Source organism: Ictalurus punctatus, chromosome 6 (genome assembly GCF_001660625.3).
Source record: "Ictalurus punctatus breed USDA103 chromosome 6, Coco_2.0, whole genome shotgun sequence".
NCBI lineage: Eukaryota > Metazoa > Chordata > Actinopteri > Siluriformes > Ictaluridae > Ictalurus > Ictalurus punctatus.
The window spans coordinates 31,987,089-32,000,807 of NC_030421.2; the positions used below are offsets into that span (position 1 = coordinate 31,987,089).

At 41.3% G+C, this 13,719-nt stretch overlaps 1 protein-coding gene across 2 annotated transcripts; it reads left to right on the forward strand.

Moving 5' to 3' along the window:
• The first annotated feature begins 765 nt into the window (after positions 1-765).
• On the forward strand, positions 766-12,400 carry ndufv3 (NADH:ubiquinone oxidoreductase subunit V3). Of its 2 annotated transcripts, none has more exons than XM_017470326.2 (4): positions 766-900; positions 3,274-3,379; positions 4,425-5,564; positions 12,050-12,400. In XM_017470326.2, exons 1-4 carry the CDS (start codon positions 856-858, stop codon positions 12,220-12,222), a joined length of 1,464 nt encoding a protein of 487 aa, XP_017325815.1. In that variant the 5' UTR covers positions 766-855; the 3' UTR covers positions 12,223-12,400. The 2 variants fall into 2 exon arrangements, with proteins under 2 accessions (XP_017325815.1, XP_017325816.1); XM_017470327.2 differs by having other exon boundaries at positions 3,274-3,373.
• Positions 12,401-13,719: the final 1,319 nt, after the last annotated feature.

The window sequence follows — 13,719 nt, forward strand, 5'->3', positions numbered from 1 at the left end:
CGGGGCGCATGGTGGCTTCGTGGTTAGCATGTTTGCCTCACACCTCCAGGGTCCGGGGTTCGAGTCCTGCCGGGGCCGTGTGTGTGGAGTTTGCATGTTCTCCCCCGTGCTGCGGGGAGTACTCTGGGTACTCCGGTTTCCTCCCCCAGTCCAAAGACAGGCATGGTAGGTAGGCTGATTGGCATGCATGTCTAAAGTGTCCATAGTGTATGAATGGCACCCTGTCCAGGGTGTACCCCGCCTTGTGCACGATGCTCCCTGGGATAGGCTCCAGGTTCCCCGTGACCCTGAAAAGGAGTAAGCAATAGAAGATGGATGAATAGCTCATTTCCCCCCATGCACAGTACTAGTAAATCTTCTTTTAACCCTTAATTGGTGTACGTTTCTGACCAGAGGACAAGTGTTAGCTGGATATTTTAGGTGAGCAACTGTTTCTCAATATGACAGTAAGGCATTTTGTACCTGATTCACTTGTGAAGTGTGAATTTGGAACTGACTACAGTCTGTAAATGTGTACAAAGTGCACCTGCATGGCACTTTTATTTAATAAACTGTACCTTTAGTGCAGCTATAATATATAGAATATATGGTGGGCACCGAGTGTACATTCAAATATTCTGTTTCTTATAGTGACATTTCTAAACGTATTTGGATTTTCTTAACAGTATTAACCCTTGCGATGTTGTTAAAACCATTAGATTTGGGGTGACGATAGAAAAAACAACAACAACAACAACAACAACAACAACAACAACGTCGTCGTCTGAAGTAAGAAATAAATGATCTTTTTGATTTCCGGAACGCTTCGCATGAAGTTCGTTTTTCTGCACGTGCAATAATAAGAGGAGCACAAAGATGGCGACCTCCCTGCTTAGGCTAGGACGACTCGGATCATTGAAGGTAAAATTAATAAACGGGTAGATCTAAGTGTGACGTAAATACACCATGTGAAACGACGGTTTTTTTAATCTACAACTTTATCGGTTGTGTTTTATTCAAACTTGAAATAAAATTAAATGTCAGCTGCAACCCGTCCTTATTTAACCTCGTAACGCGACATACATAATGCGTTAGGGGATTTACTGTAGCATAAACACACCAAAACTGTTCATAAACAAGTTTGTTTAAATATATTCAGCTGTTTTGTGTACAAATTACTTCTTACCTCCCACAGGGGAAAATGCCTAAACTGTAGCTGTTGCATCGACGATTATGAAAAATAATAATGAAGCTCTGTTTTTAATTTAAATGAAGTTTAAATAAACTTTTGTTTTTAACAGGATCTGTTAAATGCCTGTGTGTGTGTGTGTCAAATCACAGTGCCAGTGTGTGAATTTCCCTCTGGGATTAAACTATCTGTCTGTCTGTCTGTCTGTCTGTCTAAATCATTACAAACATCTCAACCCAATATAACACCTTTTCCCAGTTGTTCAGAGAGTTTAATCTGGATCAGAATGATCCGGATTTGAAAATCCCATGTTTTGTTATCCAGGGTTAATTAATTAATCTATTTTACATTTGTGTCGGTTTTTCAAAGCAACATTGGATTGGATTACCCTGATCGAGATACAAACCTTTCATGATTACCACTGCTCTACATCAGACTACATATGATGAATGAATGAATGAATGAATTATTATTATTTTTTAAAATCTCATTTGGGATTAAACATTTACCCTCAAACCCTCTTTATTTATATTTAATGGTAGATGTGTAAGCATGAGCAATTCTGATAACTTTGATGCTCTGCATCAGACCACATATCACGATGTAGGCTGCTAGCTATGTAAAGGACAACAGGCCGAATGCATGGGGTCGCTTTAAGTGTGTTTATTTGAAGATACAGAAAACAGCACCATAAAACAATACGGACATCTCCTTCCTTTTACCATTTTTTTTTTTTAACAACCCGAGCCGTCATCTGACTCACGACAGATACGTACAAACAAACGAATCTACATTATTCACAAATGCATTGTGGATGTTTTGAACACATCTTTTAAATCATGAAAAGACGAAATGTCCGATAATTAACGAAATAAGAACTTTCAGAGTTCTTCATGTGTGGGGAGCAATAAGCGATGCAGTTGTTAGAACTACTTTTGACCGGTTCGTCTCTGACGATTGTCATTGTGATTAATGTACAGTGACAAATGACCGTTAAAATTAAATGTATTATTTTTGTTTGATATTGACAGCTGTATGGGGGATTATTTATGGGGACAAAATCTTTTTTACTTTACTGCGCTGAAAGGCTTAATTAGTAGCCTAATGTATACTTGATCAGTGTAATGGTTAAACAAATCAAGTGCGAAATTTATATAAATGGATATACTACATGATACAAATGTTGTATTATTTGACCAGTTTGAAAGTTTTACTACATTTTGTTACTGAAATCCTCCCTGAATCCACCCTCCTGCTGGGATCAGGATAATCCCAATTTTTTTTTTTTTGGATCACAGGTTTCCCGATCCTACTAAAAGGTTTTGAACAACACATACTGAAGATTTAATCCAGATCAAAACCAAGATTAGATTACGTGGTCTAAACTGATTTCAGAATCCTTTTTTTCTTTCTTTCTTTTGAACAACCCATTTTCAAGATTAGATTAGATCCGATAGCCGAAATCCGATCGGATTACTTCCGAACAACTGGGCTCTAGAGAGAATTAGGAGTGACATGATCCAGGATTGTCCTATCTTATCCAGAAAGAGCCGGTGTGGGTGCAGGTTTTCATTCCAATCAAGCAAGAACCACACCTGATTCCACCTGTTTAATCGGTTGAGCTTGCCTTTCAATAGACTCAGGTGTGGCTTCTGCTTGGCTGGAATGAAAACCTGCACCCACACCGGCCCTTTCTGGATAAGATCGGATACCCCTGTGTTAGAGAGTGCTCTCCGATACCATCATCAAAACACCAACTGAAGTAATATATTTTGGAAGAATGGCGTTCATGACTTCAGTGCAGATTCAGACACCTGCAGAATCAATGACAAGGTGCATTCAAGCTGTTCTGGTGGCTTATGGTGATCAATAAGACACTTTTGCTTTAATTTATCACCCGTCGTTATATACTGAGCTAAAAGAATGTCGTTTAAGGCTGGTTTGTGATGATTTATGTATGCAGCCTGCATTGGGCTAAATTAGTGAACAGAAGAGAATTGTTCTTATTACGTTTTTATTTCTGGCTAAACTGTTCCTACAAACCCTTAAACCCTTAAAAAAAAAGAGTATACTCTGAATAAATATTGTTTTTGTCTTCTATTCAGTGCCTCCAGCAGGATGGCTGGGGCTCTCTGAGAACCCCACTCACTGCTGCTTTCTGCACTAAAGCTGAGGCGCCCAAGAAACCAGCAAAGAAAGCTTCAAGTAAGAGTAAGACGAAGACTTCTGTATTCACAGCTTTGTCTTGATTAACAGTTAATCAGTAGCAGATATTTTTACATGGTCATCTTTTAATTCAGTGCTTCAGTTGCCTAATATCAACACACAGACATGTTTTGGTTTTTTGGCTTGGCCTGCATGTGGATTTATAAGCCATAAGCCCATGTAGCCATTATATTCATTTGTGTTTAGTGTGCAGAAAGAGTTCATGTGTTGGAATGATATATTTTGATTTTAAGGTATGCAAGTTATCTACTCAGTGAATAGCAAAATGGTTGCTAGCTTCATGTTAATTTGTGACTTGACTGGTCTGCTTAGTTTACTAGCGCAAAAGGATATATAAATTAAATTTTTGTTCAAAACTTGCTTTCATGGCACAAAAGACATAATATAATGTATTTTCAGTAACATTTTCTGGTCACTCACCCATGCAAGCGATATTTCACGGCAAATCACATATTACTGTATGTAGGAGCTGCCATAGGGATGAAGTAAGAAATTTAAAGGAGCAGTTTGTGAATTATAGAAGTGTGTATAAGCATTTTGTAATGACTTCATTGCAAAGGTTCATTAGGGAAAAAAAGTGTGATTTGCAATAATACCATCCAGCAGATATGGTTTATTTCTTCATTTTAGGTTTCTTCTAAAAACATTTTCTGGCCCGGATGTAGGTTCCGATCACAGCTGGAACAGAGGTGCTGACTTCTGTTCCTTTTTTTTATAAAAGTCAACTCATGAGGCAGAAGTAGTTTCAGCAGATAGGGTGGGGTCAGTCTGCTTTTTCATTTCAACTGCAGTTCACCTCTCAGGCAGCAGAGGGCTGAAGGTTACAAACTGCTTCTTTAAAATAAGGCCGCGCTATATTTGAGATTACAGACTGCATGTGTTGTGTCAAATGGTGTAAATAGGAGGTGGTAGATCTGTTTTTGCTGACGACGTTGGGCTTTTCAGGGATGCCGCTTCCTGGAGTCAAGGTTTCATGCTTGTATCAAACATTAACCGCTCACAATGTTTATCCCATTTGCCGTTTTCTCAGCCTTAGAGGCCTCTGACGAGAGGGCTGCTCTGCTAGCCTACAAGACCACTGTTGCCTTCCCTACTAGACTTTCCGCTCCAGGATTTCTCAGTCCAGGTGTTTCACTAGGCGGATATGAGCAAAGCAGGGATCCCGTGACAGACGCTAGTGCAGAATCTGTCACTACTGCTCATGCCAAACAAGCTGAATCGGTCGCTGATGATTCTGCCAAAGCTCAAACTGAAAGCTGTGATGTTGGTGCAGCAGCAGAAGCGCCACCAAAAACAGAAACAGCTACTGAAAAAGATGCAACAAGTACAACTGGTGCCGATGTGAAGGCACCGAAATCTGAAGTCGCGTCAAAAGACGACGATGCTACGTCTTCCTCGTCCTCTTCCAGTGATTCAGATTCTGACTCGGATTCTGATGATGAAAAACCAGACAAGAATGAAATAATTGAACCAGTGGTCCAGACAGAAGATAAAAGACAGGAAGAAACGCCCTCGGCTGTGAGTGAAAAGCCTGCTTCAGACGTGAAGACCGCAGCTGTTCCTGAACGTGTGCAACCTTTTGTTCCTGAAGGAGCAATTAAGCGAGCACCTAAAGGAGCACCTGATGTCGCCGAAGCTGTGAGTGAATCTACATCTGAACAAGTGCCTTCTTCAAGCACAGCAGCGGCCTCATCAGAAGAGATAGTCGACCCCGCTCCTGTCTTATGCAGAGCTGAGAGCGTTAAAGCTCAAGCGGAGGTTATACCAGAAAAAGATGCAGGTGTAGCGGTGAAGTCTTTAGAAGATTCCGGTGCCATCCCTGAACCGGTCACTGAAGGAGCCTCTGACGTAGCTGCTGAACCCACACCAAAAGTCGTCCTTGATTCTACTACCGAAGTGGCACCTGAACCCGAAGTTGAAATCAAAGCCGCACCAGAGACGACGGAAGCCGTTCCTGAACGTGTACGACCTTTTGTTCCTGAAGGAGCAATTAAACGAGCGCCTGAAGGAGCACCTGATGTCGCCGAAGCTGTGAGTGAATCTACATCTGAGCAAGTGCCTTCTTCAAGCACAGCAGCGGCCTCATCAGAAGAGCTAGTCGACCCCGCTCCTGTAATTACTGTCGCAGGAGAAGTCCAAGCCGAACCTGAAGTAGCAGCTGCACCAGAGGGTACACATTACATCACCCTTAAAATCCTTTTCACTCCTCTGAGTGGGCTTCTAACCACATTTTAGTCTTTCATTATTTGGAAAATACAAACATCCTGCTAATGGCCCAAATTGGTATTTATATTCCTCGTACCCCGCAAACATACCCGCTAAAGTTCTCTTTTGCTTTACAATACCAGTTCGGTCTATATCAAATGAGAATGCACCGTTATTAACTGACAGATGCTCCACTTCTTTAATGCCAGCATGTCTGCCTTTCAGGACTCTGGGTTCCCATGTCCGGTTTGAATGAGTGAATGAATGAGTGTTGTGCTAAAAGTCTTAGAAATTATCTTCTCCTCAAAATCTTCTTGAAAGTTCTGATTTGTCTTCCTTTCTCTGTATGGTGCTTCGTTTTGGGCTAAAATCCACACAGGCTTGTGGCAGCAGGGGCATGTTTGAGCATAGCCTTGAGTTCATTCTGAACCAGAAATTCCCCACAGCTCTTTGGTACCAACAACTGGGTTGTCTTTTCCTTAGTTTGAGTGTCCTACATCACTCTAAATAACCTTATATATATATCCTTAATAATCAAAAAATATGGGTGGGATAGTGCAACAGTAGGTTGGATTTGCTGACCATTAATTACTCTCACTTGGTTAAAAGTCCGCCTCAGGGTCTCATCATGCGACTGCTCCAAGGGGAAATCCCAGAGTGGAATCCCAGAAAAGGGTGTCCCCCTGATGCGGAGCTGATGTCAGCGGCCCTGGCACAGCTTCCCCAACCAACGCTGTGCACATTCCACACCAGCAGATACTCGTGAACATCTCCGTGCACACACCGCACCCTCACCAATCGTGCTTTTCCCAATGCCCCGCATTGAATTAGGCTTTGATGAACAGTGGTCTGGTTACACCCCAAGTCCACCAAGGCCTGATGTGTACTCCCTTGTATACTCACTGATGCGTAGTACGTTCCTGCTCACTCGGGGGAGGTCTGTGGCCGATCCGAATTCCAGACTCGATTCCATGAGGGAATGCCGATCTTGGAAATACCCAGCTTTCTCGCTGCGCCTGGGTTTTACACTGGTCATGGAGGGTGGGGAAGGTTCTGTTGTGTAGAGCAAGAGGGAGTCAGGGGAGACATCAGAGGTGAAGGGGGAAGGAGGGAAGAAATCGGGTTTGGGGGCCCCTGCACCTCGGTTTCAGAGAGTTCGGACCAGGGAGGAGTAGGAGGAGGAGGGAGAGAGCGAGAGAAAAGGGAGATGCCTGGACCAGTGATTGCTGTCATGTGATCCCCACTAGCTGAACGGCTTTGTCCAGGGATGTGGACCAATTGAACTGGACCCACTCCACCGTGTCCGGTTGATGCGCTCCTCAGGTGTCCGGTTGATGCACTGCAGGACTGCCTTTTAACTCTGGAATACTCCAGCTGTGTCCGTGATGGCAGCTGCCACCCCTCTTCTGGCCATTCCCAAATAGCACGCTCGGAGAGCCCCAGGAAGGCCTCCAGATCGTCCGTGGAGGCCATCTTGGTGAGCGTCATGTGTGGCAGGGGACACCGCTAGAGATTGCTTCTGGAATGCCCTCTGGCTCTTGGCCTGCCCCTGCACGAGGGCTTCAGAAAGCTTCTGCTGCTCGTTGTGCAGGTCGAAGAGCACTTGGTGGAGGGTGGTGAGGGCCTTGATGATCTCACCGAGTGGTGAGGCTTCCACGGCGGTGTCGGAGTCTTCCTCAAAGCCTGGGTTTCGTCACCACTGTAGAACCTTGTGTGTGAGGGTATGGAGGAAGACTCGGGAGACAGGCGAAATTTTAGCTGAGCTCTGGGCTCGTGTTTTATTTTTTCCACCATGCTTTCGGCACACTTTCAAAAACTGAACACAAACAAACTGAAAAGAAGCCGGCTTATATTAAATTAGCTTATGTCTTTCGCCCCATTCAAATTCACGCTTTCTCCGCGTTCGTGTGTGTGTATGTTGCACAATCCGCCAACTCTCTCTCTCTCTCTCTCTCTCTCTCTCTCTCTCTCTCTCTCTCTCTCTCTCTCTCTCTGGTTATGGCGGTTACTGAAAGCACAAAGAGACACAAATAAGTACACTGGCAGTAATAAGACACAGGTTTTAGGTTTTAACCCGCCTCCTCTCCATCCACAGCTCGACCACGCCCCCGCTCCCACAATACTATTTTCCCCTCTGTACCTGCTTATCCAGTGCTATTTGATGATGAATTTTTTTTTATGCACCTTTTTATTTACACAACTTACCTCATGTCTAATAGTCCTCTTGCATAGCTGGGGTCTTTCTCATCTTTGGCGCTTTCACTGCTTTAACACTGCATTTTAGAGTAGCAGTCTGTAATCGGAGGCTTTTTACGCAGTTTTATTATACAGTGAATGGACACATTGTTAATATACCGAACTTTCATCTACCTGGGAATGACCTAAAATGTAAAAGGGCTGTTCTCTTAAACGTAAACGTAACTCGACATACCTTCCACTGCGATTTTCTTCCGTCGCATTTCTTTCTTTTTACATTTTCACAGACAGCTGTTTTGTTATATAGTTGAGTATAAAAAAAAAAAATAAATAAAAAAATTGTATACTCTTCGGACAAGTCAATCAAGTACAGGTGTGGTGTGATGTGGCGTCTCTCTTGAAGTTGATAAGGCAGGAGAAAAACAGCAGCGTTCTCCACAGGATTCTGACCGTTAGAAAGTGACGACACTGGAGACTCCTTCCAAAAATGCTAAATAAACATCTCCTAACACAAAGACTTTACACACCTTTTTAGATCGGTGTACGTGGACCGTCCTCCATGCTAAACTGTGTGGTAGTTAACAAGCACGTTAACATATAAAATGTATATTTTATGCAGCCTGAACTACTATCAGAGGTGCTGTTACGGAAAATTAACACCTTTTTTGGCCAGAGTCGATAAATCTGTGATATAAGGAAATTTAATTGACATATTTCGAGTGCTAGATTCCGTAGATTGTCTTTCTTTCCATGCATGCAGACACTATTATTATTTCACGTTTGCGTTTCCTTTTCTAAATCTGGATGATACAAATTTTGCCCTCAACAGTATTTGGGTTACTGTATTCACTATTTTTTTTTTATTTAATATTGTTTCTTTTTTAACACGTTAATGGTAAAGCTCTTAATGCAATGTGTGCCAGTTAATGTTAATTGTAGATAATGTTATTAATATGTAGAGTTGGGTGCAAACTGTTACAAAGTAACACGTTACTGTAATCTAATGACTTTTTCTGATAACGCAGTAATGTAACGCATTAAATTTTACATCGATGTAACTCGATTCCAGTTACTGATGTCAATAAAACGACGTTACTTGCATTACAAATTTATTTTTAAGAAAACAATATTAAGTACAATGCATTTTTTAAATAAATCACGTTTGTCATCACGTAGCCCCGAATAATTCTCCACTCGGAGCGGTTCGTCGCTACGTGACTGATCGTCAGTAAAAGGAGACCGTCTGTAATTTTATATCTTCAGTGAACGGAGTCGAGAATAATCGGACAGGGTTTACAGGAAAGTACATGGAAATACTCGTGTCTTATTGGCTGACAGTCTCTCAGTTCTGCAAAACGCTAGCTCACAGTCGGTGTGAGGAAAAATGGATATACACCAACCTTTTGTTTTTTATACCAGTAAATGGGCTAAAATTGAGACAGTAGCATCCTCTCATGCTGAGCATTAAAACAAGGTGTGTAAACGTCTATATGAGTTCCAGTTTACGTGAACATGATATGAGCAGAGCAGAAGGAAAGATAATGTACTCTACACGGCATTGTAGCAGCTAAACACATACAGTGCTAGCTTAGCTGTGCCTCCCCTTGGCTAGCGACACCAAACTAGCCTAGTGAGAAAAGTTTTATATTTTATCCGTCTGGTAGTTGTACAAACAGTGACGACACCCGAGGCAGGTTTTATTATAAATCCGACTTTTCCTAATAATGTCATACATTTGACATGCGCTAAAATTACTGAAAGAACTGAGTTTCACTTTGTAGTGTAGGTTTAATAGGTTTGGAAAGTAAAGTAGTTCGTAATCTGATTAGATTTTATATGCAGAGTAGTTATATCATACACTTTCTGTGAAACTGTCAATCAAATTGATTGATTTATGACCCTCTGTGTTCCCCTGACTGACCGTTCTGTAGGCGCACCTAATATATGACCGGGATTGGTGGGGGTTAGCCCTAAGCATGTAGGCGCGTGTGTGTGTGTGTGAGAGAGATAATGGGTGTTTCATGTGTTTGTTGATCAGAAAATGCTTAGGACATGTTGTGGTGTGTGTGTGTGTTTTTTTTTTTTTATTTATTTATTTATTTTTTATTAAAGAGTTTGGTGTGAACCCTGCTTTTTACAGTTTTAACCCGCACACCATGTATCCATTTTGTGGTATAAGTGATTATTTGTTTCTGAAATTACTTTTTGTGATAAGTATTGTTTGATTTTGAAGCGTAAGTATGGTTTAGGTGAATCTGGACGATTTACGAAAGTGTATCAAATGTATTTGATGAAATGAAATAGACCTTAGCTGTTAAATTATTTTGGAACCTTTAAAAAAAATAATGCTTCTATACCTTTTGGCTTGTAGTGTATATGACTGCTCACTGTCATAAACCCATACAAGGCAATACAAAGTAATAATAGACTCCAGATCAGGAGTGGGTAAAGACATACTGGTGATCCGAGCTATATTATATATACATCGGAGCAAAAGTCGGGTCCTCTCTCATTTCAACAGGTCCTCTTGTTGGTGAAATACACAGCAGTCTTCTAGGGGGATTAGCATTTCTCGGAGCCGCCACTGTTACAGATAGTTGCAGAGTTTCTCCTGTGTTTTAACTACAACGTCTTAACCGTTATTTAAGCACTGAGACGCACGACTCTCCCTTTAACTCGTTAACATAAACACATTTGTAAGCATTCTGCTCAGGGAAAACCCCCCCCCAGAAAACACGTCTCTATCTCGCACAGACAGACAACTGCCAGGAAAGAGCACACATTCAGATCAAACAGTGTTACTAGAGGTCATAAATTTACACGACTCGACTGTCAGCCAGTGGGGACATGGGATGTCAAACCATAGACAAAATCTTATGTATTTAGCGGCATTTCTGTGCCAAACACTCACTTATACCACAAAATGTATACATTGTGTGTGGGTTAAAACTGTAAAAAGCAGGGTTCACACCAAACTCTTCAACAAAAACATGTCCTATCCATTTTCCGATCAACAAACCTATGAAACACACTGATTATCTCTCACACACACACACCCATACTCCGACAATAATTGGGGCTAACCCCCACCAATCCTGGTCATATATTAGGTGCGCCTACAGAACTGTCAGTCAGGGGAACACAGAGGGTCATAAATCATCAATCAATTTGATTGACAGTTTGACAGAAAGTGTATGATATAACTACTAAGCAGTAATGTAATCCGATACCCTTTTTTGGGGGTAACCGCAGTCAACACTGTTAATGTTAATTACGGTCACGGTGTCAGACGTCACAAGTGGATGGTGTTGGTTGAAGTCGCCTCTTGCTGATTTCTCACCTTTTCTTTTCCTGTGTCTAATTGTCATACGCCGCCTTCAGATCTAAGTGACCCTTGCAGCCCCACCCGTCACCGACCACGCCGCCTTCTGTTGCCTTTTCATTCTGATCTTCTATTGTGTCTTAAAAGTCTTAATGTTTATGTCTAAATTTACACAAAGGCCCTGTCTCTTTTTAACCCACATACAGCTATGCATTAGCTTGGATTAGATTCAATTTTTAGTGGTTAAAATGTGTTTAAAAAAAAAAAAAACTCTGAAATGCATGTATATAAATTATTTTTTATATAATTACACTTCCTGTTTATTCACTACAGCATGTTTTAACTGATTTATATAAATGAGAATGAAATTAAAATCACTCGGTTAAGCTAAAATGAATGAAGCTGGCAGTCGTCTGTAGGTCAGACGAGAGGCCTGGGGCCGTTCACACTGCTTTTAGTTTGATGTGTGAGACAAAGGGGGGGGGTTGAAAGACATGGAAAAGAGTAAGAAGTAACTACTGTAAAACAATGCTGGTAGAAGTGTGAATATTCCCATCAAACGTTCCTTTCAAGTCACGAGGTAAAAAGTAGTTAAAGTGATAAGACAAATGTTGGACACATTTTGTTTCTGACAAGCTCGAGGTCAAATCCTGTAAGGATCGTACTTTGCTGGCATGTAATATATAGACATGTAAAAAAAAATATATATATATATAGTTTTACATTTTCTCTAAATGTTTTAGAAAAATTAAAGGATGGATAAAGAGCATATAATCTGCACCGAAATGGTTGTATAATATTTCATGCGTCGAGTTTTATCAGCATCTATGGTAAATTCTTTAAATAAGAGAATTATTCATGTGAGCTCGTGTTTTTATCAGTATCGGTTTTGCATATCTTACTTTCGGCCTGTTGTGTCTTGCCTTTTGTAGAAGCTGCTGCAGCCCCAGCACCTGAACCCGAACCCGAGCCATTCGACAACACCACATACAAGAACCTGCAACATCACAGTTACCACACTTACACGTTCGTGGACATGGATGTGGAGATGGCCAAGCACCGTCTGGCCCAGCCCTCTACGGGAAGACCCTCACCCAGGCACTGATCTCTCCCTCAGGGGGGCCTGTGATCTCCTTCCTGTTCTCCACAGTGATCGATTAAACATCCTACTGCTTTTGCTTTGTGCTGATTTGTCTATCAGATGCTTGACCACATTGCAGCTTTCTGCTGAAATGCTTGTAATTCAATTAAAGGATATTAATTAAATAATTATTTCAAAATGACCAAGTTTGTTAGTGTTGGCGATGTACCCGAGAATCCTGTGCTTTTAGTTTTAATGAAAAATAAGTCACCGGTCTGCTTTATTAGTTGTCTTTCCAGTGTAGTCCAGAAAATGTACAAATTGCGGATTTTTTTTTTTTTAGGGCATGAACATGTGGAAGGTAAATATTATTTCCTCCACCTATGTGAGCTTAGAGGTTTAGTCAAAAATCTGAGTATGTTTAGAGATAGGCAAAAGTCATTGAGTTTTGAAGAACTGAAGATTTTATATTTTAAGTGATCCTGATGAGGGGTGTAAATGAAGAAGGGGGGGGGGGGGGGGGGGGGGTAAGTTTTGGTTTTGTAGAAAGCAATATTTTTCAGCCGCACTAAATGCAGAAAAAATGGTCATGTACATTGGATCCTAATGTGAGTTGTGAATGGGACACCGTATTTTCTCTGTAAAGACTATTCACACTATGAATGGGTATGCATTAAGACTCTAGTCAGTATATTGACAAATACAAGTGAAATTGAAATTTGGAAAGCCAACAAAGAATGTAGTGTGATTCAGTGGGAATGTTGTGACAGGGGTTCTCAAACATTTTGTAGTCACAGACCCTTTAACTGTAAAATATATTATACAGACCTGCTTTTTTTTATAACCAAAATCCAGCAATTCAAATATCTGAGCCATAGTGTTATTATTTTTTTCATGATGGAACACATTATTCATAGTCTGACTTGTTATTGATTCATTGAACTCCAACTCCAGGGTCCCTGGTTCAATAGTGAGCTCGGTTTATTCTCTCTGTGGAGTTTCTCTACATTATCTTCCCATATCCGTGTGGGTTTCCTCCGGGTTCTCCGGTTTCCTACCATCTTAAAAAGCATGCCAATAGGTGGATTGTTTTAAACAATCCCTAGTGTGAGTGCACCGTGTCCTGGGATGGACTGCTGTCCCATTCAGGGTGTCTTCCTGCTTTGTACTCAGTGTTCCCAAGATGGGCTCGGGATCCACAGCAACCCTGAACTGGATAATGTTTAATGAAAGCGAGCGGTTAAACAGACGAATAACTCTAAGACGACAGTGATAAATATAATACCTGAATGATTTCCACCACTGTAACAAAAAATAAAAACAAACACTGGTTCCCCAAACCCCATTTTGTGAACTATTACTCTTAGAGGAGAGGGCGTGCAAGCGTTTCTGAAGTCACGTCTCCGCCTATCTCATGAATATTCATAAAGAAACATCTTGCGTGCCTTTTACGCAATGACGCACCACAACAACAATAGCCGCCGATTACCGCCCCCTTCATGAATATTCACGTGTAAGTCA